Below are 17,154 nucleotides of genomic sequence, written 5' to 3'. Positions count from 1 at the left end.
GATTCACTGTGGGGTGGGGTGGCCCGTCTGGGCTACTTGCACACTGCCAGGCTTGTGATGCTGGGGATCTGGTGTCTTAGCTGGGGTGGGTAGGCAAGGTGCACAGGGGCAGGAGGGGCAGGCTTAGCTTGCTTCTCCTTAGGTGATCCACTTCAGGAGGGGCCCTGTGGCAGCAGGAGGGAGTCAGATCCGCTGCCGGAGGTTTGGCTCTGCAGAAGCGCAGAGTTGGGTGTTTGCGCGGAGCGAGCAAGTTCCCTGGCAGGAACTGGTTCTCTTTGGGATTTTGGCTGGGGGATGGGCGGGGGAGATGGCGCTGGCGAGCGCCTTTGTTCCCCACCAAACTGAGCTCTGTCGTCCGGGGGCTCAGCAGCTCTCCTTCCCTTTGTCCTCCAGCCTTCCCGCTTTCTGAGCAGAGCTGTTAACTTATGACCTCCCAGACGCTAAGTCGCACTTGCTGTCGGAACACAGTCCGTCAGGCCCCTCCGCTTTTTGCAAGCCAGACTCGGGGGCTCTGCTTGGCCGGCGAGCCGCCCCTCCGCCCCGGCTCCCTCCCCCCAGTCCGTGGAGCGCGCACCGCCTCGCCGCCCTTCCTACCCTCTTCTGTGGCCCCTGGTCTGCGCTTGGCTCTGGCGACTCCATTCTGCTAATCCTCTGGCGGTTTTCTGGGTTATTTAGGCAGGTGTAGGTGGAATCTAAGTGATCAGCAGGACGTGCGGTGAGCCCAGCGTCCTCCTACGCCGTCATCTTCCCTGACCAGTCCCCATCTTACCTTTCCAGAATGGCTAATCTTAACAACTCAGGCAACAACAGGTGTTGGCGAGGATGCAGAGAAAGAGGATCTCTTTTGCACAGCTGGTGGGAATGCAAACTGGTGCAGCCACTCTGGAAAACAGTATGGAGGTTCCTCAAAAAATTAAAAATAGAACTACCCTACAATCCAGCAATTGCACTACTAGGTATTTATCCAAGAGATACAGGTGTGCTGTTTCGAAAGGGCACATGTACCCCAATGTTTATAGTAGTGATATCGACATAGCCAAACTATGGAAAGAGCCCAAATGTCCATCGATGGATGAATGGATAAAGAAGATGTGGTATATATATACAATGGAGTATTAAACAGCAGTCAAAAAGAATGAAATCTTGCAATTTGCAACTACATGGATGGAACTGGAGGGTATTATGCTAAGTGAAATTAGTGAGAGAAAGACAAATATCATATGACTTCACTCATATGAGGACTTTTAAGACACAGAACAGATGTACACAAGGGAAGGGAAACAAAAATAATATAAAAACAGGGAGGGGGACAAAACATAAGAGACTCTTATTTATTCTTGAGGGGGAGAGAGCCAGAGTGAGTGGGGGAGGGGCAGAGAGAGAGGGAGTCACAGAATCCCAAACAGGTTCCAGGCTCTGAACTGTCAGCACAGAGCCTGATGTGGGGCTCAAACTCACAAGCTGTGAGATCATGACCTGAGCTGAAGTCAGACGCTTACCCAACTGAGCCATCCAGGCACCCCAAGAGACTCCTAAATATAGAGAACAGAGGGTTACTGGAGGGGTTGTGGGAGGGGGGATAGGCTAAGTGGATAAGGGGCATTAAGGAATCTACTCCTGAAATCATTGTTGCACTATATGCTAACTCACTTGGGTGTAAATTAAAAAAAATTTTTTTTAATTAAAAAAGGGGTGCCTGGTAGACTCAGTTGGTTAAGTGTCTGACTCTTGGTTTTGGCTCAGATCATGATCTCGTGGTTTTGTGAGTTCAAGCCCTGCATCAGGCTGAGCTGGCAGCCCAGAGCCTGCTTGGGATTCTCTCTCTCCCACTCTGCCCCTTCCCCATTCACGCTGCCTCTGTGTCTCTCAAAATAAATAAATAAACTTAAAAACTTTTTTTAAAAAAATTTTTCAAAATGACCTAAACTGATTATCAGACATTTATAAGCTTTATTTATCCCATGTAGTGTGGAGACTCATATTTTTCACTACAGAAATATGGTTTGATAATGGTACCCTGGTATCCTAGGTTCTGCCGAAGGTGTTAAATGTGCAGAATCTGTATGTCTTTCATTTTTAAGATGTGAAAAACTCAGATGGCAAATCTATTTTGGGGGTCTCAGATACAGATCATGGACTTGTAATTCCTTCTCTATGTGATTTGACAAGAAATTTCTCAGTTTATTTCCTAGTTTCAAGAAGAACCCTTCCTGTATGCACAGGAATATTGTCTCACATTTCATCTCCTCTCCCCAGGACCATATTACCAGAATGCATCACACCAGGCCTAATATCGTCTTAAGAAATACATAAATATAATAAAAGAAGTGGCTATTTTCTAAAGCATATAATTCAAAATATGAGGGTTTGTTTTTGTTTTTTTTGTTTTTTTGGCTTAGACAACAGAATTTAATATTCTCACAGTTCTGGAGGTTGGAATTCCCAGATCAAGGTGCTAGCTGATTCAGTTCCTAACAAGAGCTCTTTCCTGGCTTATAGACAGTCATCTTCTCACTGTGTCCTTACATGGTGGAGAGAACTCTGATGTCTCTTCCTCTTCTTATATGGATGACACCACATAAAACAAACAAAAAACAACAAACAAACAAACAAAAAGGATGACATCAGCCTTGGATTAGGGCCCCTCCGTTATGACCTATTTTAACCTTTATCAGTTCCTTACAGGCCCTATCTCTGCATATAGTCACATAGGAGTTAAGGGCTTCAACATATGAATTTTGTCTTCATTACTGTACCTTTCTTATAAGTTTGAAATTGGGAAATATGAGTTTTCCAGCTTGGTTATTAATTTTTAGGACTGTTTTGGTTTTTCTGTGTCCCTCCAATTTTTATATGAATTTTAGGATCAGCTTATCAATTTCTTTTAAAAAAGCCAGCTATCCTTTGATAGGGATTACATTGAATCTGTGGATCAGTTTGGGGAGTATTACCATCTTAACAACATGAAGTTTTATAATCCATGAACAGCTATGTCTTTCCATTTATTTAAGTCTTCTTTAATTTCTTTGAATGATGTAAAGTGTTCTGTTCATCAGCCTTCCATTTCTCTTGTTAAATGCATTTTTAAGTATTTTATTTGTATGACATTATACATGGATACATGGTGTTATACATGGGATAATTTTTCTCTTTTTTTTCTTGTTCTTTTTCTTTCTTTCTTTTTTTTTTTTTTTTTTTTTTTTTTGAGAGAGAGAGAGAGAGAGAGAGAGAGAGAGAGAGAGCCCATGCATGCCAGTAGGGTAGGGGCAGAGGGAAGGAGAGAAAATCTTAAAGCAAGCTGCATGCCCAGCACAGAGCTGACACAAGGCTCAATCTCAGGACCAACCATGAGATCATGACCTGAGCCAAAATCAAGAGTCAGACACAACTGAGACACCCAGGCACCCCACATAGGATAATTTTCTTAATTGCATTTTAGATTGTTCATTATAACTGTATAGAATTACAGTTGCTTTTTGTAAATTGATCTTGTATCCTGCTACCTTACTGAACTCACTTACTAGTTCTAATAGGTTTTCAGTAGTTCATTGGGATTTTCTATATACAAGATTATGTCATCTGCATATATAATTTTATTTTTTCCTTTCCAGTATGATTTCTTTCGTTTTTTTTTTTTTGTTTTTTTTTTGTTTGGTTTTTTTTTTTTTTTTTTTTTTTGCCTAATTGTCATGGCTTGAAACTCCAGCACAATGTTGAATAGAAATGGTAAGAACAGACACCGCTGATGATGCTGGCTGTGAGTTTTTTGGTAGATACTCTTTATCAGATTGAGTTAATTCCCTTCTATTATTAGTTTGTTCAGTGTTTTTATCTTGCAGGGGTGTTGCATTTTTTTCAAATGCCTTTTCTATGTCTACTGAGCTGATCATGTGGTTTTTGTCCTTATTAATATATCATATTGCATTGATTTTCATTTGTTGAACCAACCTGGTCATGGTATATAATTATTTTTGTATGTTGCTGGATTTGATTTGCTTGTATTTTGATGAGGATCTTTGCATCTGTATTCATAAGGAATATTGACTGCCCTTTTCTTAGGATGTCTTTGTTTGGTTTTGGTATCAGGATAATACTGGGCTCATAGAGGCCATTTGGATCTAATAATTTAATTTGCTGTTTTTTGTTTTGATTATTGTAGGCTTTCTGTGCTGAGGATCAGCCTAAGGTTTAAACTTAATGTCTTTTCTGAGTCTTTCCTTGGGGGTTGCTCACTTTCTGATTTTCCTTGTATGTGCAATTGTTTTTGAATGTCCTGGTCTTTAATGTCTGGCTCCCAAAAGAGGAAAAAGAAAAATGAAGGGAGAAGGGAAGGGCACTAGCCCTTTAAATCCCAGAGAAGTCACTTCAGCCTGAGGGGGAGGGTCTTGCAATATCTAGGAGAGGTGCAATAATGGTCACCTATTTATTGACTACACCTCTCTATTTAGAAGCAGCAGTCAGCCAGAAGAGCTCAGATATCTAATATTTGGAGGACAGGGTCCTTTTTTTGCCCATTCTGGCTCCTGCAGGTTGTGTGCAGACTGCTCCTGGAACATGTGCACAACTGCCTGTGAGGGGATTGGGATGGGGAATGGTAAATACACAGGCTATTTGATTTTATTTTAATTCCAGTATAATTAACATATAATATTATATTATATTAGCTTAAGGTATACAATATAATTATTCAACAATTCTATAAATTAGTCACTGTTCATCAAGATAAGTGTACTTTTATTCCCCTTCATCTATTTCACCCATATATATATATATATATATATATATATATATATATATGGTATATATACCATGCATATATATATACCATATATGGTAATATATGGTATATATACCATACATATATGGTGGTAATATATATGGTATATATGGTATCCATATCCTTGCCAATGCTGGTTGTTTCTTGTGTTTTTTATTTTAGCCATCCTGACAGGTCTGAAGTGATATCTCATTGTGGTTTTGATTTGCATTTCCCTAATGATTAGCGATGTTGAGCATTGTTTCATGTGTTTGTTGGCCATGTGTATTCATGTCTTCTGCCCATTTTCTAATTGGATTGTTAGTTTTTTTGGTGTTGGGTTGCATCAGTTCTTTGTACATTTTGGATACTAATCTTTCATTGGATGTGTCATTTGCAAATATCTTCTCCCATTTAGTAGGTTGTCTTTTAGTTTTGTTGATATTTCATTGACTGTGCAGAAACTTTCTATTTTGATGTAGTCCCATTAGTTTATTTTTGCTTTTATTTCCCTTTTCTCAGGAGACACATCTGGAAAAATATTGTACTGGCCAATGTCAGAGAAATTACTGCCTGTGCTCTCTTCTAGAATTTTTATGCTTTCAGATCTCACATTTAGGTCTTAAATCCATTTTTAGTTTATTTTTGTGTATAGTGTAACAAAGTGGTCCTGTTTCATTCTTTTGCATCTAAATGTCCTGTTTTCCCAACACCACTTATTGAAGAGACATTCTTTTTCCCATTAGATATTTTTGCTTTCTTTGTCAAAGATTAATTGACCATATAATTGTGGGTTCATGTCTGGGTTCTCTATTCTGTTCCATTGATATGTGTATCTATTTTTGTGCTACTAACATACTCTTTTGATTACTACAGCCTTGTAGTATATCTTGAAATCTGGGATTGTGATACCTCCAGTTTTGTTTTTCTTTTTCAAGATTGCTTAGGTATTCAGGGTCTTTTGTAGTTCCATACAAATTTTTGGATTGTTTGTTCTAGTTCTGTGAAAAAGGTATTTTGATAGGGATTACATTAAATCTGTAGATTGCTCTGGATGGTATGGACATTTTAACAGTATTTCTTCTTCCAACCCATGAGCATAGAATATCTTTCCATTTGTTTGTGTGATCTTCAATTTCTTTCATCAGTGTTTCATAGTTTTCAGAGTACAGGTCTTTCACCTCCCTAAGTTTATTCCTAGTTATTATTTTTGATGTAACTGCAAATGAGATTGTTTTCTTGATTTTTCTTTTTGCTGTTTCATTATTAGTGTATAGAAATGCAACGAATTTCTGTATATTTTGTATCCAGCAATTTTATTGAATTCATTTATCAGTTCTGATTGTTTTTTGGGGCAGTCCTTAGGCTTTTCTTCAACGTTTATTTATTTTTGGGACAGAGAGAGACAGAGCATGAACGGGGGAGGGGCAGAGAGAGAGGGAGACACAGAATCAGAAACAGGCTCCAGGCTCCGAGCCATCAGCCCAGAGCCTGACGCGGGGCTCGAACTCCCGGACCGCGAGATCGTGACCTGGCTGAAGTCGGACGCTTAACCGACTGCGCCACCCAGGCGCCCCAAGGCTTTTCTATATGTAGTATCATATCATCTGCAGATGGTGAAAGTTTTACTTCTTCCTTACCAATTTGAATGCCTTTTATTTCTTTTTCTTGTCTGATTGCTATGGCTAGGACTTCCAGTACTATGTTGAATAGAAGTGGTAAGAGTGGACGTCCTTGTCTTGTTCCTGACCTTACAGGAAAATCTCTCAGTTTTCACCATTGAGTGTGATGTTAGCTGTGGGTTTTTCATATATGCCTTTATTATGTTAAGTATGTTTTATCTAAACCTACTTTATTACGAGTTTTTATCATGAATAGGATGCTGCACTTTGTCAAATGCTCTTCCTACATATATTGAAATCATCATATAATTTTTATTCTTTCTCTTATTGATGTGATGCCTCATATTGATTGATTTACAAATATTGAAACATCCTTGCATCCCAGGAATAAGTCCCAATTGGTCACAGTGAATGATTTTTTAATGTATTATTGGATTCAATTTGCTACTATTTTGTTGAAGATTTTTGCACTTATGTCCATCATAGATACTGGCTATAGTTCTGTTTTTTGTAGTGTCTTTATCTGGTTTTGGTATCAGGGTAATGCTGGCCTCAATACATAGGCAGTTTTAAAAGCTAACATATTATAAATTTGGTTTGTAACTCTATATTTTTCTATATATTTAAGACATTAATGCCTTTAAAAGAATTATTATTTGTGACATAACAACCAAAGGGACAGAGCTGTAAAGAAGCAGAGTTTTGTATGTTATTGAAATTAAGGTTGCATAAATTCAAATTAGTGTTACAACTTCGGCATGTTAAATGTAATCCCCATGGTAACCACAGAGAAAAAATAGCTATGAAATACACATGAAAGTAAATAAGAAGGGAATTTAAAGAGTTCACTGCAAAAAAAAAAAAAAAAATCGGACAAGCACAAAAGAAGACTGCAAGGCAGGTAATGAAGGTCAAAAATGTTATATGGCATATAGAAAACATACAGCACAAGGACAGAAGTTAAATCCTCCATCAGTAATTACTTTAACTATAAATGAATAAGAGAGTCACAAAAACACAAAAACATATGATTCCACTTATATGAAGTACTTAGTGTAGTCAGAATCCTAGAGACAGAAAGAATGGTGGTTGTCGGGACTGGAGGGAAGGAGAAATGGGGAGTTATTGTTTAATTAGAGTTTCAGTTTTGTAAGACAAAAGTCATGGAGATGATGGTAATGATAATTGCATAAATTATAAATATATTTAACAGCATACTTAAAAATAACTAAGATAGTAAATTTTGTTGTGTATTTCACTGCAATAAAAATTTTGAGGGGCGCCTGGGTGGCTCAGTCAGTTGATTGTCCGACTTCAGCTCAGGTCATGATCTCGCACTCCATGAGTTCAAGCCCCGTGTCGGGCCCTGTGCTGACAGCTCAGAGCCTGGAGCCTGTTTCAGATTCTGTGTCTCCCTCTCTCTCTGCCCCTCTCCTGCTCATGCTATCTCTCAATGTCAAAAATGAATAAATGTTAAAAAATTTTTTTTAAATAAATACAAAAAATTTTTGAAAAAAAAATGTTTAATGCAGCAATGGCTATGAAAGTCAAGTATTGGAAGCAACCTAAATGTCAACTGCCTAACATTTTTAGAACAAGACGATCCTTGAATAAGATGGGTTTGAACTGCGTGGGTCCACTTATATATAGATTTTTTTTGATAAATACAGTACTGAAAATGTATTTTCTATTCTTTATGATTTTCTTAATAACATTTTATTTTCTCCTAGTTTACTTCATTGTAAGAATACAATACATAGTACCTATAACATACAAAATATGTGTTACTCAACTGTTTATGTTATTGGTAAGGCTCCTGCTCAACAGTAGGCTATTAGTAGTTAAGGTTTGGGGGAGTCAAAGTTATATAAAGGGACTTCTGGGTGGCTCAGTCATTCAAGTGTCCGACTTTGGCTCAGGTCATGATCTCACAGTTTGTGAGTTCGAGCCCCACGTCAGGCTCTGTGCTGACAGCATGGAGTCTGGAGCCTGCTTCGTATTCTGTGTCTCCCTCTCTCTGCCTCTCCCCCGTTTGTGCTCTGTCTCTGTCTCTCTCTCCCAAAAATATAAGCATTAAAAATATTTTTTAATTAAAAAAAGTTATATACAGATTTACAACTGCCTGGAGGGTCAGTGCTCCAACTTCGCATTGTTCAAGGGTCAACTGTACTTTATTACTATATTTCATAATGGAACATTAAACAACAGATGGAATGCTTACCAAAATATAATTATGAAGATCATATAGAAAAGTGGGGAAATATAAAATTTTAATATATATTAATAGTTGCTAATTACAAAAACATATGTGCTAGAAATTGTTTTTTTTTTTTTTTTTTTTTTTTTTGCATTTAATCCATTATATACACTAAATCTTCACCACAGCATGACACTTTAGGAATTTTTTTATCAGAAGAGAAAATCAAGAGGGGTGCCTGGGTGGCTTAGTCGGTTAAGCAGCCGACTTCGGCTCAGATCATGGTCTCACAGTTTGTGATTTCAAGCCTGCGTCGGGCCCTATACTGACAGTTCAGAGCCTGGAGCCTGCGTTGGATTCTGTGTCTCCTTCTCTCTCTGCCCCTCCCCTGCTCATGATCGCTCTCTCTCTCTCTCTTTCAAAAGCAAATAAACATTAAAAATTTTTTTTTTTAAAAAGAGAAAATCAAGGGACAGATTAAATGACTTTCACAAGACCAAGGAGTTAATTAGGGATGCAAAATAGTTTGGTTCCAAAGTCCAGTATTTTACTGTACTGCTATTATGTAAAACAAACTATATGCATATGTTATAAACTCGAAGGTAAAAGATAACATGCAAACATTAAATTGGCTATGTTAAGAGAATAGGATCATGTGACTTAATTTTTACTCTTTAAAAAAAATTTCTTTTAATGTTTTTATTTATTTTTGAGAGAGCAAGAGAGACAGACAGAGGATGAGTGGGGGAGGGGCGGAAAGAGGGAGACAGAATCTGAAGAAGGCTCCAGGTTCTGACCTGTCAACACAGAGCCCAATGCAGGGCTCGAACTCCAAGATCTTGACCTGAGCTGAAGTCAGATGCTTAACTGACTGAGTCACCCAGGTGCCCCCATTTTTACCCTTTTTGTAACATGTACTCATTGAGAAAAAAGTGGAAAATACAAATGAGCAAAAAGAAAATTAAAGTTAACTGTCATCTCAGTCCCCCTAGTTTTAATCACTGTTATGTTGTTTCCTATTTAAAAACTTCTTTTACTGTTATTTCACCATGTTTTCTAATTAGAATAATAAAATAGATGCATACTACACATGATAATAAGCCAAGGTAGACAGTGGAAAATTCAGTTATAGTTTCCTCAAGGAGCATAATAGACAGTCATAAAGATTAACAGGGCTTACAATGTTTAAATGTTAAACAGAACTCTATTAATAGCTGGTATTTATTAATCATCTATATGTGAAGCACTTTTCTTTTTTTTAATTTTATTTAATGCTTATTCATTTTTGAAAGAGAGAGACAGAGCACAAGCAGGGGTGGGGCGGACAGAGAGGGGGACACAGAATCTGAGGCAGGCTCCAGGCTCTGAGCTGTAAGCACAAAGCCTGACACTGGTCTTGAACTCATGAACCGCGAGATCATGACCTGAGCCGAAGTTGGACACTCAACCGACTGAGCCACCCAGGCACCCCATTGAAGCACCTTTCTTTTGATGACTCTAGAGAAAGTTTCAGCCGCCTCTCAGTTTTTCTAATCCCTCCTTTAATTCTGCCAATAAGGAGGAATGCTAATATAAATGAAAAGGAAGGTAAGGGTATTTACTGAATCATAAAACCCTTACAAATTTCTCTTCCAAGACTTTGGCACGAGGACAGTCCTGCATCTGCTCTTGCTTAGGCTACTCCTATAGTTAGGGTAGGTTAACTGCTACAACAAAACACCCCAAAACCTCAGACTCTCAGTAAGTTTCTCACTTATGTAACAGTACAAAATAGCCATGCCTAGTTGAGGAGCTGTGTTACAAAACAGGACTTCCAGTTAGGGAATGGAATGTCTGTTTAGAAGCTAGGTCTGGAAACAGCTTAATCATTTCTGCCTGTTTCATTAGTGAGAATTCAATCACAGTAGACCCACATAACCACAGGGGATGTTTAGAAATGTAGTCTCGTAGCATGCCAAGAAGGAAAAGAAAATGGGGTTTGTTGTAGAGGTAAGTGGTAACAGTAACCACATATGTCTTAGGCTGGCCTGGGAGGAGTGGATGGATTATGCTATGTTCTAGGTTTAGGATGAAAAATTTCCTTTTGCTGGTATTCTTTAAATTTGTCTTTCTTCATCATCAGAATTTGAAAATAAGGTTAGGGATAAAAGAAACTACTCACTTGTTTTGTTTATAATCCACTAAAATATATCAGTCCAAGATGTAGGCTCAGTACAAACCAAGCTAATTGGATTCCTTTTCTAGAATATCTAGATACAAAGAAATAAATCAACTTTTTTTTAATGAGCTACCAAAAGGATGTCTCTGTGACATCCTTTGTCACAGAGAAGAGCCTGAGAAAAATGAGGCTAAAACATAGACTCTGAGTCAAACGAAAAGCAAAGAATCCTGATACTGCTCAGTTTCTCATGTAGTCGTGAAATAAAAATAGAAGGCGCTGTTTCTCATTCTTTAGGGAAAAAATATTTTAAAAAATATTAACTTTCTCTTTAAGAATGAAAGTTAGCTTCTTACCACTAAAATTTGTTAGCTAGATAGAAAGCCAAAAGAAACACATTTTTGTTTAACAACTTACTTTTCACAAGATAAAAATTTTCTTTGTGAAAATAAAGTTACTAGTTTACTTTTCTGTTACACAAATGAAGACTTTAAAGATTTTATTGCTTCAAATGTTTGTGAAAAATTATTTACCTAATTTAAAAAGTCACAAAATAATAATTCTGAAAATTGGATAGTTTTACATTGTATCTGTTTGTGTAAATTATGCAACAATAAGCCTCAGCTTTTTTTTTTAATGCGTTGAACTCTAGAAACTACAGTTTTAACTATTTTGTTCTCTTCCTACTACAAGTAAAAATTTAATGAAATGATTTTAAACAGTTTTTGCCCCTAGAACCCAAACACAATGCAATGCGTTTTGTTTCATTAAACTTTTCTTCCTCACAGTTAACTCAAAGTTAGTTTCACCTAGGTCTTCTCTGGCTTCAGTTACATGAGCAAGGTTTTTGTTTTTGTGGTTTTGTGTTGTTGTTGTTGTTGTTGTTGTTGTGTTTAGGTTAAGTAGATAAGGTTTCTGTCCTTTGCAATGGAAAGAATTTTGACAAAACAGCACTTGCTTGATCTCATTCTCCATTCATAGGGCCTTCTTCAAGTCATCAGAGGGTGACTGGGACAAAGCAGGATTCTAGATGTTGAGTCTCAGACAAGCAGCATCACCCAATTTCAAAATGACTGGCAGCCTTTTTTTTTTTAATCCCCACAATAATCCTGCAAAATATTGTTACCCCATATAGTATTCTTAATGCCCTCCTCAAATCTCCTAGATATGTCCTATTCATGTTATAGATAATGTTGTCCTAATGTATGTACCTGTAACTTTCCAACTTAACAGCTTTCTCTTGGCTAGCCTGGGTAGGCCAGAAGTGCTGTGGAATCCCTAGAAGTAGCCCCTCACCCATGATGAAAGAGAGTTAAGAAATAAGTACCATTCTGTACTCATACAACCATTCTGTTTTTCACTTTCAGTATTCAATAAGTTACATGAGATATTTAACACTTTGTTATAAAATAGGCTTTGTGTTAGATGATTTTGCCCAACTGTAGGCTAATGTAAGTATTCTGTGCACATTTGAGGTAGGCTAGGGTAAACTATGATGTTCAGTAGATTAGCTGTGTTAACTACTTCTTTTAAATTAAATTTTTAATTTTAATTCCAGTATTGTTAACATACAGTGTTATGTTAGTTTCAGGTGTGAAGTATAGTGATTCAACAATTCTGTTCATTACTCAGTGCTCTTCATAATAAGTGTACTCTTTAATCCCCATCAGTTATTTTACTGATCCCTCACCCAACTCCCCTCTGGTAACCATCAGTCTGTTTCTTGGTGGGGATGGGGGGAGAAAAGAGTCTGTTTCTTGGTCTGTCTCTCTTTTGTCCTTTACTCATTTAGTTTCTTAAATTCCACATATGAGCAAAATTATAGGGTATTTGCCTTTCTCCGATTTATTTAGCTTAGCATTATGCTCTCTATCTCCATCCATGTTGTTGCAAATGATAAGATTTCATTCTTATTGGGGTGCCTGGGTGGCTCAGTCGGCTGGGCATCCAACTCTTGATGTCTCCTCAGGTCATAATCCCAGCGTCACGAGATCAAGGCCCACATTGGGCCCCACCCTGAGTATGGAGCCTGCTTGAGATTCTCTCTCTCTCCCTCTTTCCATCTTCCCCACTCATGCTCTTTCTCTCTCTCTCCAAACTAAAAAAAAAAAAAATTAAGACTTTATTCTTTTTTATGGCTGAATAATATTTTATTGTGTATAGATACCACACCTTCCTTATCCATTCAACAAAACTAAAAGGCAGCCTACTGAATGGGAGAAGATATTTGCAAATGACATATCCAATAAAAAGTTAGTATTCAAAATATATAAAGAACTGATACAACTCAACATCCAAGTAAACAAATAAACCAGTTAAAAAATAGGTGGGAGACATGAACAGACATTTCTTGAAGGAAGACATACACATGGCCAGCAGACACATAAAATGATGCTCAACATCACTAACCATTGGGGAAATGCACATCAAAACTACAATGAGATATCACCTTATAACTGTCAGAATGACTAAATTAGAAACACAAGAAACAAGAGTTGGTGAAGATGTAGAGAAAAAGGAACCCTCTTGCACTGTTGGTAGGAATGAAAACTGGTGTAGCCACTGTGGAAAACAGTTTGGAGGTTCCTCAAAAAAATTAAAAAATAGAACTACCCCTTGATCCAGTAATCACACTACTCGGCATTTACCCAAAAAATGCAAAAATACTAATTCAAAGGGATGCATGCACTCTTACATTTATTGCAGCATTATATACAATAGCTAAATTTGGAAGCAGCCCAAATGTCCATCAATAAATGAATGGGTAAAGAAGATGTGGTATAAACTGCTTTTTGGATTTACGTTATTTTAAATTCATATTGGATTTATCGGGATGGGACCCTATTAAAAATTGAGGGAGATCTGTAGAGGATTACTGATCTTGGCTCTGGTTTATATTTAACAGAGCTCTCCCATTCCTAATGAAGAAACAGTAGGAATGGTACATGAATTTCAGTTTTTAAGCTAGCCTTTAAAACAAAATTGCCCTGCTTTCTAACTCCAATGAAAGTTACTAATGACCTTATTACCTATAAATCCTGGGTTGTATAAAAGCATTATATAACAAAGAATTAAAAAATTTTTTTTTCTAATGTTTATTTATGAGAGAGAAGAGAGAGAGACAGAGTGCAAGTGGGAGAGGAGCAGAGAGAGAGAGAGAGACATAGAATCTGAAGCAGGCTCCAGGCCTGACGGCAGGGCTCGAACCCACGAACCATGAAATCATGACCTGAGCTAAAGTCCGGCACTTATCTGTCTGAGCCAACCAGGTGCCCCTATAACAAAGAATTTTTAAGATGAATTATTTCTTTTTAAAAATCATTACCAAGGCATGTGGGTGGCTCAGTCAGTTAAGCGTCCAACTCTTGATTTTGGCTCAGATCATAATCTCACAATTTGTGGGATTGAGCCCCATGCTGGGCTCTTACTGACAGCACAGAGCCTGCTTGAGATTCTCTCTCTCCCTGTCTCTTTGCCCCTCCCCCGCTCTTTCTCAAAATAAACAAAATTTTTTTTTATTATTATCATAATTCCAGGGCAACATGACAAATACACAAACCAGTGTCTGTGATATTTTATTATCACAGTGATTAAAGTGATAGCCATAAATTATCATTATCTCTTAGGAATGCATGAAAAGAGACATGACATGCAATTCTCTTTTGTCCAGTTTTAATTATGTAAGTACATTATAAATTTTCAGTTTTTATTATGAGTACACTGTTCAGAATTTAATTGCACGTGTAAAAACTTTTAAAGCTGTTATTTTGTCCATAATTTCATATGCTTCTATCATCATTAGTGCCCGAGTTAGTTGGTCTGTTAAAGCAGCTATAGTTAGTGACAGGTTGTTACTTTCTGTTTTCCACCTATTAAGTGCTTGGCGGACTCTCTCACTTAATGAAACAGTGCTGAAAATTTTAAAGATAATATTATTTTAATGACCAATTAAGAACATTGTTTTAAGTTACTTCAATATTACTACCCTACATTTTCAAACCAATTTACCTGATTGAAGTGAGGATTAAATTAATTGATGAAGAAAGTTTATATAAAATTTAGCACAGAGCTTGGCAAATAGTGAATGAATGTTAGCCCCATGCCAACCCTTATTTCCTGGTAGGAAATCAATTCAATTAACATTCAGTTCTAAGAGAGATTTACTCAAGATCTCAAAACAATAATTGTGGGTTATTTATTCTCAGGCAGTGTATTACTGCTATAGTACTACATGCTTAATAATTTAATCTCATGACACTCTCTTAGTTAAATATATCTATTTTACCAGTGGAGAAACTGAAGCACCTGTAAGTTAAGGGACTTATACAAGGTCACAAAACTCGTTGTGATTTAAAGCCAAGCAGTTTGCCTTGAGAGCCCTTACTCTTAACTACTCTACTCACATGATTCACAAATACATAGTAAACTAAAATCAGAGTCTTTTACAGCAAATAGAATTCATGTTAATATGACTGTTTCAAAACCTTATAATATCAATATGATATAAACCAACATGAGAATAAGCTTATACCACATATTGTCACTCATACATACCTCTTTGTAGGCATATCTGTTTCTGAGATTGCCAAGCTTGGTTTTTGACACAAAAACTTAAAATTTGTTTCAGTGATATTTTTGGCAACTATGTTGAAGATCTTCTCTAGGATTTTCTCTACATTTGAACATAAAAGAAAATATAAGCCATCTCTTTTGAAAAATATACTCTACTTTGGGTTAATATTAAATCTGGGTTCCTTATTCTGTGCTCCTATCAAATGTCCATGTCAAGTAAAATTGAAAAGAAGATGCAGACCTAATTTACAAACTGAAATTTGAATCATTTGTTCTATTTTTTCTAAAATCTGAATAACCTACAACATAAAATGGCCATTTAAAAGTATATTATAAGTAACCTCAAAGTGATTTTGAAACCCTTTCTTTAATCCTTTCATGGCTTGAAATGAATTTAACTCTTTCCTTTGATTCTGGCTTCTTAATGGACTTCTTCATGTACCACCATGAGAAACCGAGTTCACATCTACTATAGATATAGTGTGTATATGTATATTTTATATTCAAATGACTTATTTAATGAATGCTAGCTTAGATGTAAGTAGAGAGTTTTTAGGTTTGTTTTTTTTTTTAAGCTTCTAACTATCTTGGACTAGATTTATTTCGTTGACTAAGGTACTTTGGGAAGTTTCAAGAACTATCAATCTCCCACCCCTCTATAATCATCTCAGTCCCTCAGGCTAGATTGTATGCTAATGATATAAATGAAAGTCCAATATCCTAAGCAAAATCATAAGGAAGAAACCCCATGTTCTTTGTTAATTGGGGAATAAATACATTTCTCATGACAACTTCCTCTCTACTGTCCCTGGGTGCCTGCAGTATGAAGGCCCCTTGAACATAGAAAGGAAAGGGGCACCTGAGTGGCTCAGGCAGTTAAGTGCCCAACTTGGGCTCAGGTCATGATCTCATGGTGGTTTGTGAGTTCAAGCCCCGTGTTGGGCTCTGTGCTGACAGCTCAGAGCCTGGAGCCTACTTTAGATTCTGTGACTCCCTCTCTCTGCCCCTCCCCTGCTCGCATTCTGTCTCTTTCTCTCTCTCAAATATAAACATTAATTTTTCTTTTAAAAAAGGAGACAAATGGCTAGGGTTCTCTCATTTTTGCTGACTTTGATCTGTTGCCATTTCCCATTGCACTTTCCCCATTGAGGATAGAATGACATGAGTCCTCCCTCCTTGGGAACTTGAGTAACAGAATTTTAGCAGGGAAGTTCAATTGTGTAACTATACAGCCCTTCTCTAAAGTACTGTATTCCTAACAGTATTCCTATACTTTATGGATCCTTGGAAACTTCTAAAAAACTTTATTTTATAGAAATAGTTACCACAAAATATACCTTTTTAATGAAAATAATTAGGAGAACCAACTTGCTTAGCAAGTTAGAAAAAACAGCTACTGTGACTTTTAATTTTATCTCTTAGGTTCCTTCCATCAGTGAGGCCCAAATCTTGCAAAAAATTCTGACTGGTAGTGATGCATATGCATGTATATTGTGGCTTAACGATACTGTATATTTTAGTGACCCTACTACTAGATTATGAGATTATGCTGATGCAAGCTTCTGATTACACAGACAGGGAACATAGTAGAATGATTTGGGTGGAGAGTTTTGTATATTCCCTTTCCCCAAATCTGGATCAGTACGTATTAAATTGATTTAATATTTCTTAAGTACTGCGTTGAATTGGAAGACCAAAATCTGAATCCAGTCTAAGGACTGGCTATAAGAAACAAAGTCAGAGTCCTAGCAAAAAGCTTAGTTGTTGGGAATCTAGCCCCAAGGAAAAAATTGGACAGTGAAACTTCCATCCCAGAGGCTTGGAGAAACCAGTCTCCATCTGGTCCAGT

The 17,154-nt window shown here is 37.1% G+C and overlaps 2 protein-coding genes and 1 long non-coding RNA gene across 4 annotated transcripts in view; 1 reads left to right on the top strand and 2 right to left on the bottom strand.

Moving 5' to 3' along the window:
• Positions 1 to 2,536, bottom strand: part of CYP51A1 (cytochrome P450 family 51 subfamily A member 1) — a 35,520-nt gene extending 32,984 nt beyond the window's left edge. The window contains exon 1 of the mRNA XM_086696432.1: positions 2,423 to 2,536. The gene's annotated coding sequence lies outside the window, so the exon portion shown is untranslated. The remainder of the gene's footprint in view (positions 1 to 2,422) is intronic.
• LOC147583269 (uncharacterized) overlaps positions 1 to 17,154 on the top strand; it is a 61,030-nt gene that overhangs the window by 12,252 nt on the left and 31,624 nt on the right. The window lies entirely within an intron of this gene.
• LOC112867013 (leucine-rich repeat and death domain-containing protein 1) overlaps positions 2,443 to 17,154 on the bottom strand; it is a 29,904-nt gene continuing 15,192 nt past the window's right edge. Inside the window, exons 3-4 of one of the 2 annotated variants that reach the window (XM_025929974.2) lie at positions 15,288 to 15,405; positions 14,458 to 14,644 (exon numbers count right to left, since the gene is read on the bottom strand). In XM_025929974.2, coding sequence (XP_025785759.2) covers positions 14,458 to 14,644; positions 15,288 to 15,405 — 305 coding nt within the window. Of the gene's footprint in view, positions 2,560 to 14,457; positions 14,645 to 15,287; positions 15,406 to 17,154 lie in introns of those variants that run through there. The other variant, XR_015247515.1, reaches the window with a different exon arrangement.

Source organism: Puma concolor, chromosome A2, assembly GCF_028749965.1.
Source record: "Puma concolor isolate L17-30 chromosome A2, mPumCon1.1.hap2, whole genome shotgun sequence".
Classification (NCBI taxonomy): domain Eukaryota; kingdom Metazoa; phylum Chordata; class Mammalia; order Carnivora; family Felidae; genus Puma; species Puma concolor.
The sequence above is the reverse complement of the archived record's forward strand: the minus strand, read 5'-3'. Positions and strand labels throughout refer to the sequence as shown.